This window comes from Lucilia cuprina, chromosome 3 (assembly GCF_022045245.1).
Source record: "Lucilia cuprina isolate Lc7/37 chromosome 3, ASM2204524v1, whole genome shotgun sequence".
Lineage (NCBI taxonomy): Eukaryota > Metazoa > Arthropoda > Insecta > Diptera > Calliphoridae > Lucilia > Lucilia cuprina.
In genome coordinates, this window is record NC_060951.1 from 12365181 (window position 1) to 12383983 (window position 18803).

The 18803-nt window shown below is 33.0% G+C and overlaps 1 protein-coding gene across 1 annotated transcript in view; it reads left to right on the plus strand.

The window, feature by feature from the left end:
- Positions 1-753: 753 nt before the first annotated feature.
- Positions 754-18803, plus strand: part of LOC111676572 (homeobox protein unc-4) — a 57391-nt gene continuing 39341 nt past the window's right edge. The window contains exon 1 of the mRNA XM_023437520.2: positions 754-1918. Coding sequence (XP_023293288.2) covers positions 1345-1918 — 574 coding nt within the window. The 5' untranslated portion in view covers positions 754-1344. The remainder of the gene's footprint in view (positions 1919-18803) is intronic.

Genomic DNA, 18803 nt, shown 5'->3' on the forward strand with positions numbered 1-18803 from the left:
TAGATAGATAGATAGATAGACAGATAGATAGATAGATAGATAGATAGATAGATAGATAGATAGATAGATAGATAGATAGATAGATAGATAGATAGATAGATAGATAGATAGATAGATAGATAGATAGATAGATAGATAGATAGATAGATAGATAGACAGACAGATAGATAGATAGATAGATAGATAGATAGATAGATAGATAGATAGATAGATAGATAGATAGATTTAAAGTAGGATACATGATGCATTACATAAAATACACATAGGCCATTAACAAGCCATTTGTGTTCATCTTTACAGGCGGGATTTCAACCCACGACCTCTGGACTGATTGACTATTACTCAACTACTTAACATAAAACAACATAAAAGAGGCAGAGTAGGAAGTTCTCCTTAATGTTTTTATGTATATTTTTTTTTTACTAAATATATGAATAATGTACCTATTGAATATATCTCCTTAGAGAGTAAATAGCTAAGAGAGATTATTACAGATCATGCGCACTAAATTGTAGGATAAATGCTACTGTTACCATTTCATAAATTGCAAATAAATCTTTAAAGTGTTTTTATAATTATTGCGGAATATAGATTTTTTCTATTTTAAATTAAAGTTTCTGAAAATTTTAACTTTACAATGATAAGTCTGTGCAAAATTTTGGTGACATTAAGGCAGAAAAAAAACGATCGTTTGGGGGTTTTGAGAGACAAAAGAAAAAACTTTTTCTATTTTTTTGCCAGCAGCGACGCTCTAACACTTTTTGCACTCACATACACACACATGTTTTTCAATCGAATTTTTATTATTTTCGTGTGATTGTGATTGTCTTTGCAACGTAAATTGTAATTTGAATCAATTTGTAACATTATCTCTTGCTGCTTCGGTTTTAACTTTAACAGACAACTCCAAACAACCTTTTGTTTGTGCAAGTTCACTTCATGCTCTCAGTTTATTTCACTGTTCATCATTATCTACTTGCAACATATACATAATTTTACTTTTTTATTAACCACAATCTACATAAGTACACTCAAACTAATCGAATAAAAAAGAGAAAGAAGAATAAGCAACAAAAAAACTGTTTGCAAAACGTCGAGCAAACAGTGTCACATTTGGTTTGTTGTCTAAACGTAGCAACATTCTTCATACGTGCTCGCTCTAACATCTATCGGTAGTGTGTGTGAGACTATTCGAATAAAATTAACGATTAATCGTTGAACTTTTGCTAGAAAACATACATAGATAATAAAGTGTTATATACAATTTTAAACGAAATTGTTAGTTGTCTAGTTAATGAATATATAAATAACTATAAAACAATTTACTAGAAAATTAATTCAAACATGGTCATGGATCAACTGCTACAGCATTTAAGCAACGGTTTACTCACCGTTGCTTCCGCCCAACGTTTAGCTCCTCCACTTAATGCCACACTAACTAATATTTTGCCCTCCACCTCGGCTTTAAATTTGTATGCAGCTACTACAGCTGCTTCTAATTTACGTGTACCGCCATGGGCGCCTTTCTTACAACTACCCCACCAAGTTAATGCTGGTATATACACCACACGTCAGCGTTTATTAAACAGCTCCTCTGCCGAAACTGCCGATTCTGGTTTATTTCACGCCTGTTCTCCAATTGGTGCTGCTCAGCAGCATCCGCCTAAAGTTATGGCAACTGTTGTTTTGCCATTTTCTACTAGCATTTTTAAGGCTCAGTTCGCGGCCAATACTTTGCCACTTGTAGCTGCAGACCCAAGACAACAACAGCAACGGCAACAGCCGCAGCAGCAGCCTCAACAGCCACAAGCAAAGCTTAATATAAATTTGCCAAAGACTAATTTGCAACATGCTAAACACAATGCTGTACCACAAGGACCTCCAGCTGCCGCCGGCAATGAATCGAATGATGATGATGGTAAGTGATTATTATTTTTTGTTTTTCAATTTAAACCTGTTTTCTATATCTAAATTGTTTACGAGTAATAAAAATAATATAAAATTAATTTTTTAAAGCCAATGCTTGTTATTTGATAATTTGGCAAATAAAAATTTGCCTGAATTTGGTTTAAAGCAAATGTAAATATAATTTTGTGTTTAAATTTTTGTGGAATTAGATTTGCTCATTTTGAAATTTAACTTAAACATTTTAGTTAAAGCTTAATTAAGTTAAAATATTTCATTTTTAATTTTTGTACATTTTCATGTGCTGATGTAGCCCAAGGAAGCTTATTATGGATATCTTCCATAAATTTCAGATAGTTTGTGAGATTTGAAAGTGGGAACTTTGACATTAAAATTTTTTCAGTTAGACAAAAAGTTTACAAACTATGAACATATTTGACAAATTTAAGAAAAACTTATAAAATCACTAGAAGCTACTCAAGAAGCAATTTCAAAAGATGTTTAAGCAACAGGATTCTCACAAAAGTATTACTTCCGTAATACAGCTTAAAGCCATTTTAATATAGGTCCGTTACATAAATCGTATGTCTATCCAACCACCTAGATCAATGCCACAACTTAATACACGGCGCCAAGGTCATATATTTTGTTGGAATCCGAACAGTGTCATCTCTAACCAGCTATTTTATTCCATATGCTCTCTAGAGCTTTATTATGTGTTGCTGATATGAATTGTGGATAGATGACCTTCGACATGCTGACTCCTTTGCATTGATTGACCAGGACCTGGACGTGCCTTAACGGCCTTATTTCACGGTGTTTTTTTTCATCCACTGGGTAGACTTGAGAAAGGGGTATCATCAGAGTATACTCTGAACATATCTGGACAAAATTCAATGGTATCATTTGTATATGATACCTTTCATCCATCATCATTCAACCCAGCATACATCTCATTCATACGACACATTCATAAGAGCAATACACACGACAACTCATTTTCAACGTTTAGTTCCACAGTCACTCCTATGTAGGGTATCTGTTGTTTCGACAACAGCACCGAACTTATCCCGAAATATTGACTTTACCTTACACCTTTTAACCGCCATTTACTCTCTCCGCGAATTTGAGTTTAAACCACAGCCACTACGTGGATCCTGAAGGAACCTCAACCAACTGGCCAGCTAGGACATAACCTGCGGGCAACTGGCCACCCGTAGTACCAGATTATACAGTGCTGTGGTCTGACCTCTTTCAATCTACGCAAGGACTAAGCCAAACAGTAGATTGTAACCAATTTTTTCGTCCCGGCCAGACTAGAGGTATTGGCCACCTCTTTATACTCCGGGATTGCAATAACGCCAAGGTGGAGGCTTCACCAAGGTAACATGCCCCCGCGGGGTTATAAACAGGACAATATAATCACAAACTAATCTACAGATATTTGGCATAAGAGGGGCATACATAATTAAACAAAGTACACAGTTCCTATTCGGCCTAACATTCAGACACATAAAAGAAGAATCTCCTCCTTGATGATAACAAAATCAACAAATCTGTAGATCCCATCATGGATTCTTTTGTTCTTAGTTTTTCATCGTTGACGGGTGCAGATAATCTCTCTGACTAAAAACTGCGGCTAATCTGGGACTTCTGATATCGGTGAATTTGAAACACTTTATTTTCGCACAAGCAGAATAGAAGCTGAAGTCCAACAGTTTTCCGTAAACCTTCCATAATTAACTACTTTCTATTTGAATTGAAATAATTGGGGTATTCAAGTCGTATTGGTGTGCTATTTAGTCGTTTTGTCATAAAATACTAAAGTTTTATGATAGTTTAAAGCAATTGTTGTTGTGCTTCAAAGAAGAAAGTCTTAAAATAATAACACCTTCTATGATATATTCATAGTTTTGTCATAACTAAACAGTGCAAATCAAAGTCAAAAGTAGAATTTTTTTACTTTTTTCAGACTGGCAGCCATCGAACGTATAACAGGCGTCAGAAAATATTTCCGGCTTAGTCATTAACAGCTGTTTATGTTTTTAAACAATTTCGTTTAACCAAATTAAAAGAAAATACTTTAAATTTTTATAAAAATGGATTGTATAATCTACCAATACAATGTCCAATACGCATTATACAAAACACAAACCGACTTTTATATCAGTTTTTGACTTACTTTTGTCATTTTTACTAAAACATATTTGTATTATTTGTAGATGACTCAAATTTAAAATAGTACACTAACTTATGAAGTGTGCTCACAGCAGTCATTTTTTTCGAGTTATTATTTTATGACATATGACTATATGACGACCGTGTGAATCCCCTAAATAACTTGCTGTCATAACACTATGTATTCTTTAACCCAAAAATTTTTCTCATTAAATATGTTATTTACTCATTTTAATATGGCCCAAAGCCAAAATCTTTTAATAATAGAAGTAGAAAACAAAATTAAATCAAAATTATTAAATTTGAACTTGTTAAGAGAGTATTTGTGTAATTATTTACAATGTGTTCTACTTGTTGGCCACTTTAATGTTATAATTGGTCTTGGAATATTTCCCTTATTAAATCTATGATGAGTTATTATTGTTGTACACTAAGTACTCGCTGCTCCTAGTCGCGTTCAACTTTTTTGTGTTGAGTTAATGTTGTCTTTAGGTTACTTTTTTTTGTAAGGGAAGTCATCATCGCTACTGATGAAACATCATTATAATTGATCATACAGAATAAATGGTGGGTAAACAAGATCATGTGGCCAGTGGTTTAGGTTTATAATGAAAGAAAAAAGATTTTTGGAAAACCCAGCTATATAAATGCACTTGAAGAAAAATATAGTGATGTTCCAATCGCATTAAATCAAACTTGTACAAAGCTTTTTTCCGAATCCGTATGTTATTTTGAAAGAACTATGGCAGTAATTTTTTTAAATAATCTGACCTCTATATATGTAAAACAGAGTTGGGACTTCTGAAATTAGGTTGTTAAGAGAATATATACTATATAAATACGAAGAATTACTTCTAAGTCGTTATCGGCTTAAAAAAGTAAACTCACTTTGTGGTTCCATCCAACACTTAATTCATTCTCGCATTTTTATAATTCTATAGGGAACTCATTCAAATTTTCTAAAGAAATTTGTTTTTCAGTGTATTACTATAATGATTTGATACTTGTGGCACTAGTTTTCTTTGGATACATTAAAAATGAAAATATGTTTGATGAAATCTATCAGTGCATCATTAGAAAAGTGATGAATTGTTGTGGTATTTAATCTTAGATTATGTTACTCAATTAAACACAGCACAGCTCTGACGAAATAGACACTGTCTAGTGTTTTAACAAAAAAAAAAAAAGAAAACTTAATTAAATTGTAAAGAAATGTTTGATGGAAAAGGGAAATATTAATATTATTTCTTTATTTCTTTCTTTCTTTTCATTCATTTCTTGTCTAATGTTTTGTAATTTGAAAATGTTTGATTTAAATGTTTCTACCGTTTGTTCTTTTGATAATTATTTGGTTTACTTTTGTTAATTTATTTCGTTTCTATTTGATTTTTGTCTGTTGCTGCTGCCGTTGATGTCTGTCATTATGGCCCAGTTACAAATTGTTTAAGCGGTACAAGTAAATTATTTAAACTACTTGTATTTTGTATTTGTTCCAAATGAAAACATTGTTAAATTATTTCCAACTTAATTATAGAGAGAGTATCTGTTTTATTATTTTCGAGTTATTTTTTTTTCTTTTCATCTACATTTATTTTTTGGAAAGAAACCAAAACAATTCTCAAATTAGCCGCATTACAATAAAAAAAATGACTAATGGCTGTTAATTTCCTTTTTCACTCGTTTTTCTGTTGGCTCAAAACTATTATGTTTTTTTTGATACGATAAAATACAGTACGTTATCAAAATATTATAACCAGGTTAACTGATGCAAAAAAGAACAAATTGACCATTATGTATTAAATATCATTTGTATTCTAATGCAAAAAAACTCAGATTTAACCATGAATCTCATTGTTCTCTCAGGTATTCTTGGTGAAACTAAAGAAATATTCATCACCGATAGAAAGATCGCTTTTAGCCTGAACAAATATGGTCTCTTGTAACTTGGTCATAATGTAGACCTTTAGTTTTTCAGAATTCAATACCCCTTCCGGGACATGCTACCTCAATAAACTTTTCCCATCTAGAACTGAACTAGAACTGACCTGTGATCCCGGTAAAAAGATGTGCTACCAGTACCTCAAGTCTGCAGGGACCAAAAACAGATTATTTCAATGGCGTTCTCTTGAAATGACTAGACATAAGGGTAGAACTAGAATGACTTCTTTTTCTGAAATATAAAAATGTCTCTACTTAGTCTACGCTCCAGCATTCTTCGCCAATGAAGTCATAACTTTTCATGAAACTGTCTCGTCCTAGGGTAGTTTAAAGTCTTCTTTTTTACCAAGCTTTAGGAGTTCAATTCCCACGATAATTGGATCTATGCTCCGGAACGACCCGAGTCATACTCGTCCAAAGATTGTCAACACAGCGCCAGCGAAAGCTTTTTCCTCAGGAAAATAATATCGGTTACAGTTAAACTGTTACAACAAAAGTCCAATATGAAAAGTTTCCTACCGACAAATCTACATTCTAATCATTACATTATGTAAATCATAGCCCTCATTTAAATCAAGTGCTATATATTAATGAGGAATTTTTAAGGACGTAATGGGCGTTGAAGTCATTTCTGGTCAATTTTGTAGCGATCCTCATACAATTTGGTAAAGAGAATTTGGCTCCTAAAAGACTTATTTATGTAAAATTTTATCGCTATACATACTCACATTTTTAAAACAGTTATAACTGTTAAAGCTGTTTTCGGGGGCATTTGTATGAGAGCTATACGAAAACGTGAACCGATATTGTCAATTTTTAATACCAGGAAATATTTGTGTAAAATTTCAACCCTATACCGTTTAGACTCTATCGTGCTTTCAACAGACAGACGGATGGACAGACATGGCTAGACTTTTGTGGGTCTATAATCATATATTGGAATGGTTTTCCTTATATTGGTACCAGGCAACTGGGGAATAATAGATAACGAAACAACGAACGTATTGTTGTAACTGAAATGGAACTTGAGTAAGCTAACTTAAAGAATACAAAACTGTTTGAGGGCTGAATTAAAAACATCCCTATAATCAAATAAAAATTTAAATTCCCTAAGAAGAGGAGAACGAGAAGTATCTTTAGAATGAGCATGTCTTAGGTTAGTATGATTGTACGTATTCTAAGTGGAACTTCGTCCTGGAAACTATGTTTCTAAACATCGGATGACAGTCTTGATAACGAGTGGTCTTGGAGTATTTCTTCGGATTTGATGTATTTTATATCTTACTCTCAACCTAAAGATAATATGTAGTTGGTTATAATTCTTAGAACTTGAGCTGTTAATTTTTGTGTTGGTTTGGTATTTTGTGCTGGTGTGAGCTAAAAAAACAATATAGTTTTGTTCCTAAAGGGCGTGTTGTGGTGGCGGCAGCATACCAAACTGTAGGCTCATTCTCTGGGTTCTGAAATTTTATAAACACATAAAAACACACACACAAACACTTGAGATTCTATCAGACTCTTTAGAAATAAACAGGAACCTTTAAAGCGATCCACAGCGGCAAGCAGGCGCTTTAAACACACTCACACGAGTTCTCTATTTGTTGAGAAGATTGATATTTTTCATGTTTGAAAAACATTTTGACTTCTTTATTTTCGGTCGTTATATATTTGAGAATAACCCAAACAAAAACAACAAAATTAGAGTATTTTAGACTGAAGTGTTGCAGCTGAAAATGACTTTATTGTGTTAGAGTTTATATTTAATTTTGTTTCTTTTTTTTTCATCTTCACGTTTTTTTTTTTGGCAACGGATGTGCGGTTTAACTTTCCAATTATTAAATGTAGTCTACTACTATAGTTTTTGGGTTTTGTAGCAAACCAATAATTAAATTTTAATAAATAACCTGAATATAGTTTAATATTCATTAGTCAAGATCAAGCAAGATTCAATGAAATACATCCATTCACAATAATTACTTAATTTTGTTGTCTGATTCCAGTTTTAAGCAGCAGTAATTACTGATAAACTGGAATATATTTTTATTTTTGATTTATATTTATGGCATTGTGGTGGTTATGTTCGGTTATTTTATAAATTGATTTTGTTTTTTTTTTTTTTGAGTTGAATGGTATATTTTTAAAATTAATTAATATTTAGAATTAGGTTTTAATTAAATAGTTTTCTTTGTTATAAATTTTAGGTTGATTTTCTCAGCAAAAACTCGGTAATGAGTTATAATTATATGACACTATTCATCTACTAACACATACCATCCATATTACTTTTCAGTACTTTTATAATGACTAACATGTGATCAGATACGTAAGTACCGGCCTGTTAAGCATAATACCTGCCTGTTAAGATTGATTCTTTAATCATAAAGAATAAATCTAATGCGGGTTAAAATATCCAATTTTTCCTAAAAATTGTATCATAATAATCTAATTTAAAAATTCTACCGTTTTTTTAAGAATTTGGCACCAGAATTAGATATATAACAGATCTTCAAGTTTATACTATAAATTAAGAATCATCTCCTTCGACATTACATGTCCCTAATAATGCCAAAATAAATCATCTTTCAATCGATATATATTTGTCCAATATTTCATTAACTTCTTAGGAATCTCTAGCTTTACTTTCTCATTTGTATTAAAGTAAGTTAGAAAGTGTGACAAATAAAGTGTTCCTTTCTTTGCTCTCATTAGAGTCATCCCATTGGTCTTTGTGGTTCTACCAACCGTTTTATTGTTCCAAGAGGCCTTATGTGATTATCTCACCTATATTTTTAATTCAGCTTTTGTTGCGTCAAGTGGTTTTGCATTTGTCAGATTAATTGCCTCGAGCTCCCTTCTCTTTAAAGCTATTGTAAACGAATACTCCCGAATGGCAAGCTACGCATATGATGTAAACCTAAGCCCATTTTGTTCACCAATTTAGAGCCATTCGAGAACAACGGATTCCTACTGGTATTTGCTCCAATGTTCAGCTTGATCAAGACATTCTATCTGGCATCAGCGTTACAAAGTTTCCTACATATTCTGTTTCTTGTGCGCGATCAGCCATGTCCGATGATTGTGTCCAGTATACATTAATAACGTGTCCTATAACCGCTTTTGGTCAGTCCGCCTTAAGTAAAATGCCGTTCGGCTGTAAGCGCTACCTCATATCTTAATTATGTTTCAACAGGTAGTATATCCAGCAAGACGAATGTCGAAAGATTAACGTGAGCACCTGCCTTAACGGCTTTATCTCACGGTGGTCTTTTTCATCCACTGGGTAGACTAGAGACGGTCTACCATACGCCCCTGAATTCCTCAATGAAGAACTCAGGTAGCAATTTTTGTACATGAATATCCGGTCCATGTACAAGCACTTTGTTGAAGTACTCGACTATCTAATCTCTTGCCATTGCAGCCCCGTTGCGGAATGACAGGCCGCATTGGAATTAATACGCGTACCCCGACAAGGAAAAAGCAATCACTGGTCTAAAGCCAATAGAAGGGGGTGACGAGTCCCAACATCAGGTGAAATCAATCTTCCGACATTGCGGAAGTGACCACCCTTTATGATGTCATGAAAGAATTGCATTATCAAAATTGCAATCTCCATCATCTAATGACCCATTCCAGTGTATTCCTTAAACTCTTTAAGCCCGCGCAACCACACTACTGAGATGGCTCTGTTGTTTTGGCAACAGCACCTAGAGACATTAGTTCCATTACGGAATGACAGGCAACCATTGAATACCGACCTGACAATTCCCCAGCATATACTGGCGTCCCACTACACGAACGGCAAGAGATACCGATAGGGTTTAGGAATCCAGCATATACTGCTTTTTACACAGACCTGTTCGAAGATCCAACCTATTAGGTATAGGATATATCAGTCCTTAAACCAACATTCTCTCCCCGCAATGTTGGGTTTTAAACCACAGCCACTACGTGGATCATGAAGGAACCTTAACCAACTGAGCATAATCCCGCGGGCAACTAGCCACCCGTAGTGCCAGATTATATGGTGCTCATGAAAAATCATTCCGAGGCGAAGCCAAGTATATATTTGACATCACCAGTTTATAGTCCCGGCAGACTAGAAGTATTGGTAGCACCTCTTTACCCGGGGATTGCAATACACCATGATGGAGATGTCATCATGGAAACATGCCCCCGGGGGGGGGGGTTATATCCAGCAACGTTTCCAGAGCCTTGTTTGAAGTAGTAAATACCTGTAGTGTTTGATATTACAATTTTGGTCCAAAGCAGTCAACACTTTTATAAAGCCAATTTGAACTAAGACTCCATTTCATGCATATCGTCAAGAACCTATGCGCAAAATCTTTACTTACCCGGTAAATAGGCAAGTAATATTGGAGAAAAGTGTAAGTAGTTATTTTATGGGTGAATAACTACATATTTTTGTTCGACGACGACCAAAAAATAACTGGTTATAAAGCTGATTACCCGATTTTTTCCGACTTAAAACTAGTTTTACAGTTATTTTTTATGTTTGCTACTCTATTCTCTTATTCAATGACTTAATTAAGAAGGAATTTTATCATTCTATCTGTAACGTTTCCACACAATTGAAAATATTAACATTTCTCGAAGGAACTTCCTAAATCGACTACGGTTAGAATCACTAACTAATTCCTTACTAGACATACGCTATAGACAATTGACTATAACTTCTATTAAAAACAAAAAATAATTTGTGTTATTCATAACGACAACTCATTACCAAGTAATGTATGAAATAAGTACATTACCTACAATACTCATTACTAAAATTTGAAAATATCTTAATGGGTATCATCTATAAGTTATCTATATTTTAAAATAATTTCTACTTATTTAACGCTTATTGTCTCTTAATAATAAATGTAAAACATTTTTCTATTTTCCCCTCAAAAACATTTATTATTTAAATACAATTTCCATTAAAAAATTGATTATTTGATGATGGGATTAAAAAACAATTCCGTTGTGATTATGAGAAACAAAAAAGAAATAATAATAAACTGATTATTAAATACGAACATGAACAAAACTAATGTGTGTTCAGTCAATTGGAAAATAATGCAAAATAATTAAATGAAAAGAAAATTACTAAATATTTTTAAATACACAATTCTCCAAACAAACACATACATGCAAATGTACATACATATTTAGAGACTAATGGAAAAAACACACTGACATTCTCCTGCGACCTACAGAATCTGCTATAAATAAATGTTTTAGTCTGCGTGTTGTTGTATGGAAAAAAAAACAATTTCATTACTATTATTATAATTATTATTAAATGACAATAAACAATAAAAATTTAGTTGGCTGCAATAAATTTTTAATATAAAATACTCATGCAACAACAACGACTGTATGGCAAAACGCACAAAAAACTTGCACTGATTTTCAATTTACCAATAAAGTTAAAATCGCCATTTTAATCAATTCGCAAATTAAAATTTTTTCCATTTTCACACAGCAGCGTTTGTCGCAATGGGTGCTAGAGCTAATGGACACACAACTTGGATACGTCATTTCAAATAGCTCCCATTTGTAACTAACGCCCATGACATTAATGTTATAAACAGTTTTATATGTTGCCACATTTGTTAAATACTCCGTAGTTATTGCAACCTGCTACATATTGTGGCATTAAAGTGCGTGCAGTATGATGGCTGCCATAAACAGGGTGGGTAATTAACCATTAAAATAAAAACTACTTAATCAAAAACAAAAAACAGCAACCGACTACAGAAAAAAATCCATTGAATTTTAATTAAAACTTCACATAATTATTTAAAAAAAACGAAGTAAAGCACTATAAAATTAATGAGTTTGTTTTTCATTTTACACCAAAAACAAGCATTAAAAACTCGCAATATCAAGAGTTCAGTTTAAATATTATGTTAATGAGAAACACCCATTATATTGTGAAAAAAGGGGCCAAAAACAAACATTTAAAGTTGTACACACTACACTGCCTCATTTTGGCAGTAGCAGACTATCTATGGTTACAGTTGTTAGAGTTTAAGCGTTTAGAACTGTTGTAATGCTAAAGTATAAAATCATTTCTAAAAATTTGGTGTCGCTGCTCCACTTTCTTTGAAACCCCACCTTATATGATTCTTAAATCCTAGCTTGGGTTATATTCTGTAACTGTGTATGTTTGACTTATGAAACTGTTTGATTCTATCAGTCCTAATTTTTTGCAAATAAAACAGTTCAATTAAAAGGCCTATTAACTCCCCGATAACGAAAAAGCTTGCACTACTTTATCGTTTTGCTGTTTTTCTCTGGGTGTATACGAGCTTAGTTCAGGTATCTGCAATTATAATCCCGACTCTGTCATCCTTCTTTGTCGGGCTGGGGACAAACCGTACTATTAAACACAATTACAGAGCTCAATTTTCAGTTATTGTAAACTGAAACTGTCATTGCTGCTGTTGCGAAGACAGAAGGAGCTAGAAGATCATTACAGATCCGATCAGTGAATTCTTTAAAGCAATGCCAATTTGCTTTCTTTTGGTTTATTAAATGTCAGCTGGGTCGATCCCGATTAAAAACCACTGAGTAAGTAGCATGAGGCTAGAGGACTGTTCCCTAGGTTACGTTGTTTATGAGCCAAGGGCTTGCAATTATAATGTCTGCGCAACTGACGTGTGACTGCATAATCATTCAAGTCAGATATGATACGCCAGTAACGCTTCTCTCTGTTTTTCCTAGGCTATACTGACAGAACTTAGTTTACGAGGTCATTACAAGTCAACTACAAATAGGAATATACCCCACATCTTTGGAATGCAATCGATGCGAATGTTGTATTTGCTGCGGTTGTTGAGATGGCGCTAGAGAGGAGATTGATGTGGCATATGATGACAGCAATGTCGATGATTCGTTGACTTCGAGTTGTTGGCAGCGTGGGGCGAGTCTGTGGCAACTTTTGATGATAGGATAGCCAAGAGCAGTTCCTGAGAAGACACCAGACCAAGCAAACATTGCACCGGAAGTGGATGGGCATATGATGGAACGGGTTCTCATAAACTGTGCAGAGACATTGTCCGGGATTTATTGCGATTCCAGCTATGTTGTTTTGGTTGTAAACTTGTATAGTTGTTCATTTCAGTATATAGAATCGACTGTGTCAGTACCACAGCTTATATTTTGCAAGTGACAATAGTGGTCCTTCTAAGTTCCAATGTTTCTTTCTATCTATTTGTAGATTATATGTATTTGATACTGTAGAAACCCTATCGATTCGACAATATAACAGTTTTTTAGGACAGGAATTGAAGAGACATTGTATCATGTTCAACCTTCAGAGATGCCAGACTCTTTACTTACATTTTTATGGTAGACAGGATTTATTTATTGAAACATTCCCGCAATCGTATTGATATCGTAAATTTAAGCCTTAAAACCACTGGTTTAAAGCAATCAGATCTAAGCCAAACTAATCAATGAAGTCTTATTGAAAAGAACTGCAACATTACATCAAGGTGGACGATATTTTGGTAAAAAGTACCAATGCTGTTCTTGCTAGATTGATATCTGAATAGTTTTCTCTGACCTACTCACTAGATCACTAGCAGAAGTTAGCCGGAGTCTTAAAAATCTATGACACATTTTGTCAGATTGTTACCCCGGATCATTCTAAGAACGATTTTAAACGATCATGATCGTGATAGGCTGGAGTTATAGGCTGATAGGCTGAAGTTATAGCTTCCGTTCTTTACTTACATATGTGGATGGTGTTCTTAATGACAACCTTAATTCTCGGTATGACTTTAACTCGGAATGTGTGATTATAGTCCATTTACCATTGCATCTATTGGGAACCTTACAATATAACACTAAGAATTAGTGGACGCAAAACATTTCTATGAAATAATTCTTTTATTAACTCAAAATAATTATTTTCTATTAAACGACTAAAACAAATAAACAACAACAATAAATACTATATAGAAATAAAACAGAATACAAAACAGCTTGTTATGCTAATGAAAATGTTTGCAGTCAGAAATTTACACTCCTCATCGCAACCGCTTAAAACACACACTCGTATTAAATTAAATATTTTCACTTACAAACCGAACAGTGTTAATTCACTTCTTCTGTGCCCCTACAATTATTGGCTGTTAGTTTGTGTGTGTGTCTACTACAACTAAAATTGTATTTGGCGGCATTTAAGTGAATGTTGAATATGTACTCTCAATCGTAGTGCTACTAATAATATGCACTTTGTTGCATGTATAGTTATTAAAGTTGTTGCAGCTGTTGTTTTAGCCAGCCAGCCAGCCAGTCAGTCAGTCAACCAACCAAACGATCAACAACACAAACAAATCGTTTATAAAGTTGGCAACCAAGCCTTTGTTTTGTCAAGACCTGAACAACATTGTGCTTCGAATACGTCGCTTATGCAGGCAGGCAGGCGTCTGTTGCCTTTCATACATCCCCAAAGCACCGATTTAAATGTAAAATTAATTTTTAACACGATAAAAAATGTTTTTCATTCTGTTTTGCAATGTTTGTTTGTAAATTTTGTTGCCGTTGTTGGCATATTAATGTAAATTTAACAAGATAAATTTAATAAAATATTAGAAAATTCATTAAAACTATTTTCAACTTTAATTAATTAGTATTAAAAGTGTTAAACTTACTAAATTAAATTTATAATAGTTAGACTAAAGATTGTAGAGTTTAAAATAGAATTTGGTTTAACTTTTCAAAAGATTTTTTTCCAACGACATTGTCTTTAAGAAGTCGAAGTTCTAAAGAATTACTATCGAAGATAGTTAAATAGGATGTTCATAAAATAGAGTTACACACGTAAATTTCAGTAGTTTCCTTTACTCTTCTATAAGTTTAGTAAATTAGAGTTTTGTAAATTTCAAATTTCAAAAGGGTCAACTGAACCGAACGATAAAGGAACTAGAGCTGAACTATAAATAAACTGAACTAGAATTGATGTTATACTGAACTAGAACAGAACAAGGAAACAAGAGAATATTCAAGATGATTTATGAAAAATCAATCACTTTAAATATTTCAAACTGGTATCATATGGTCGGCCACGTCCGACTAACCTGGGAATTCCACCTTAAGATACCTATTTAACCAAAATAGTTACTTTCAATTTATACTTTTTTTCGACTTTTAGAAACAGGTCTTTGTCCTAGCTGTGGTTTAGAAGTAAATTCTCGGGAAGAGGGTTTTTCCTTCCCCCGCGCCTGTTTTAGTGAGATGTACCATCAGACACTTGTATCTGATGGACGAGATTGATTCTGAGTTATATCTGTAGAAATGTCGGAATAACGAATCGAATAACGGTTGAAGCGTCGGAAGAGTTGGTTTAGATGTTGGGTAGTTGAAATACCTCTTTACTCTAAACATGTTCAACTTATCAGAGTAGGTCCTTGTGGCCACTGAAATAAGTCTGTTAATTAAATATAGAACTGTGTTTTTGAATCCCCTAGGTGCTGTTGTCAAAATAACAGAAGTCATCTCAGTAGGGGTCTAGGTATACAATGGGTTTAAGTCTTTAGCACTCCTCATAGAATCAATTTGGTGTTTCCTAATGTTGGATCCGCCCCTTCTATCGCCTCTAACAAGCCTTTACTTTTGTCAAAGTTAGATTGAGCTTGACTCATCACTTATCAAATCAATTTTTTTTTTTTGTTTTTTAGATCAATTGTTGCGCGATCCTCGTAGAATTTTTCTACAATACTTGTTCATGTCGAATTTCATTTTTAAGTCATAATTGAGTATTAAAGTCAAGGGAACCTTGTATGGGGTCTGAAAAGGAATCTTATATCAATTATGGCCCGATCCTGGTCATATTTTCTTGATATTGCCCATTGGGTGCCAGATTAATATTTCGATGAGTTACAAACGGAATGACAAAAACAATATACACCCTTTCTTTTTTTAAGGTGGGCATAAAAAAATTCATTACAAAATATATAAAATTAATTGGATTTTTATGACGTTAGTTCAAAAATACAAATAATTAAGTTTGTAAGGGGAATTGTGAAGATTTTAGATAAAGAGCAAATATTTGTAACAACTAAAATACTCTCGTAATTGTAGACATTTAATTATAAAATAAATAATAAAATTAATGACACCATCTTTACTAAATCACCTTCTTCTTATTGTTCATTGTTTTACTTAAATTAGAAAGAACAGTAACGGAAAATAGAAAACACAATAAGTATTAGTGGTAATTTAGCCATTTAAGTTATTATCGCCCAAATCTCAACTTAACAAAAGTAACTGAAGAAAAAAAAAACAAAAAAAGTCAAAACCCCCCAGAAATTATACAAAAATTAAGTAAAGTCTAGAAATAAAACATTAAATAATCACAACAAAAAATCTTTGTATACAACTAAAACCGCAAACAAAAAAGAAACACATTATTTTTCAAAAGAAACTAGAAATCAAGTTAAATAAAACAGTAACAACAACAACAACGAAATAATGTTGATCCTTTATTAAATGTTTTCAATTTAAGTTTAGCCAACAAAAACGCCTATTTGTGGCTGACTAACTAACTAACTGGATGAATGGATAAAGATGGCTGGCTTGTTCGCTGTCTGGTTCTTGCTCAGCATTTTGGATTTTTTGTTTGGATGACTGACTTACTGGATGTCTGTTGGTTGCTGTTTGTTGGTGGTAGCGGTTAAGTGCCGGTACAGTAAATAAATTGCAAATATTCAAGCATTATTTCCCTACCAAATGACTCTTAACGAAACAATTTAGTTCTTTCATACATATTACCAGAATATATATATTTTTTATTATTCTTCCAATGTATCCACTCATTATGTTCAAGTACATTGTATTCAATGTGTAAAATTTACATACATTACAGTCATATGAATGTGCTTCTGTATACTGAAATACATTGACAAATAGAATTGAAAGTTACCCAATAAACATTTATGTTTGCCATGGTCATTGGAATGAATGAACGCATCTGTCAAGGACGAACCTGGACTAAACTAGAACTAAAACAGAACCAAACTGCACTAGAACTGAACTTAAACTGAAGTAGAACTGAAATTGCACTAAAATAAAAATAAACAAGAACTGAACCAGGATTGAACTAGAACAACCCTCAAATGAACTGGATTAAAATAGAACTAAACTAGAACTAAAATAAAATCAAACCACAACTAAACTAGAACTAAACCAAAACTGAAATAGAACTGAACTAGAACTGAACTAGAACTGAACTAGAACTGAACTAGAACTGAACTAGAACTGAACTAGAACTGAACTAGAACTGAACTAGAACTGAACTAGAACTGAACTAGAACTGAACTAGAACTGAACTAGAACTGAACTAGATCTGAACTCGAACTGAACTCGAACTGAACTCGAACTGATCTAGAACTAAACTAAAACTGAAGAAAAAACAAACTAGAACTGTGCAAGAACTGAACTAAACTAGAACTAAACTGAAATAGAAACTAAACCACAACTAAACTTGAATTGAACTAGAACTAAACTGGTTATATCGGGAAATATTTTCCTATTGGTTTGTCACTTATATATTTTCAAATGATACAATTCATTGTTGAATTAATATGTATGGTTCCAGTATTAAGGATTTAAAATCCGTTATAAATGAACGAAATGCGTTTTCACGAAGGTGATCGTATTCCCCTAACCGTGGTTTTGAACATGATGTAATTATCATTATTAATATGCTCTAACTTTGTAGTTGAAAGCCTTGATTGCTGTTTACTGGGTAACACAGGCTGGTAGTGGTAATGTTGGCACAACAATATTAAAAAATCAAAGAAACACGAGAAAAAAAGGTTTATTTTTATTGTTCCTGTTTTATGTGGCACAAATGGCACAATCATTGGGTTGCGGAAGGCTGGCATATTGTAAACGCCTCACTTCCTTGTTTTATGCAAATTAGTTTAAAGAGATTTGCACTTCTTGTTCCTTGTTACCGCTACTATTTCCTAGACACAATTGAAAGTATTACATTCTACAACAACATTAAATAATTTACCCTCTTTAAATTTGTTGTTTTTCACTGATGGTGGAAGTTAATTAGTCGAGGGTATAATCAGTATTGTTGGTATTGTTCATATTATTGTACGACAATAGAAATTATTTATTTTAACTGATGTTGTTAATAAATTAAGAAAGAAATGAAATTTATATGAAAAAGGAAACAACTCTTTATTTTTAAGGGCAATTGAGTTTTATTTGATTAAATACGGTTGTTACTTTGATTGTGTTTAAGGGCTGGGAGAAGGTGGAAATCTGTTTCATAAGTATGAAAACATAATGGAAACACTTAAAAATAGCAGTGTGATTTATGTCTTAAATACTCTTCACCAAAATAGGTCCTAGTAAGTCTCACTGCTATAGTATTTCGATCCATATCCCTTTCGTTTATCATTTTATAAAATTATACCCAGCAATATTCCATTGTACTGATTTTCCATATTCAATATTTAATTTAATAATCTTAATTTTCTTACTAGTATGTAAACCAAAATATATTTATGTCTATGTCGTCCTAAACGGCATTTAAATCTTTTTTAGCTGAAAAAAATATAAGCAAAAATACTATATTAAAGTGTGTTCAATTCGGTTTTATTGTTTCTACATAAACCCAAAATAGCGCCACAATATTGCCTTCATTTAAGTTTATTATAAGCAGAGTGAAAGAGAGACAGAGGGGAAATCAAAACGGAATGTAGACATTTGTGGTGGAGATGCCAGTCAGTGGAAAATACAGGCAA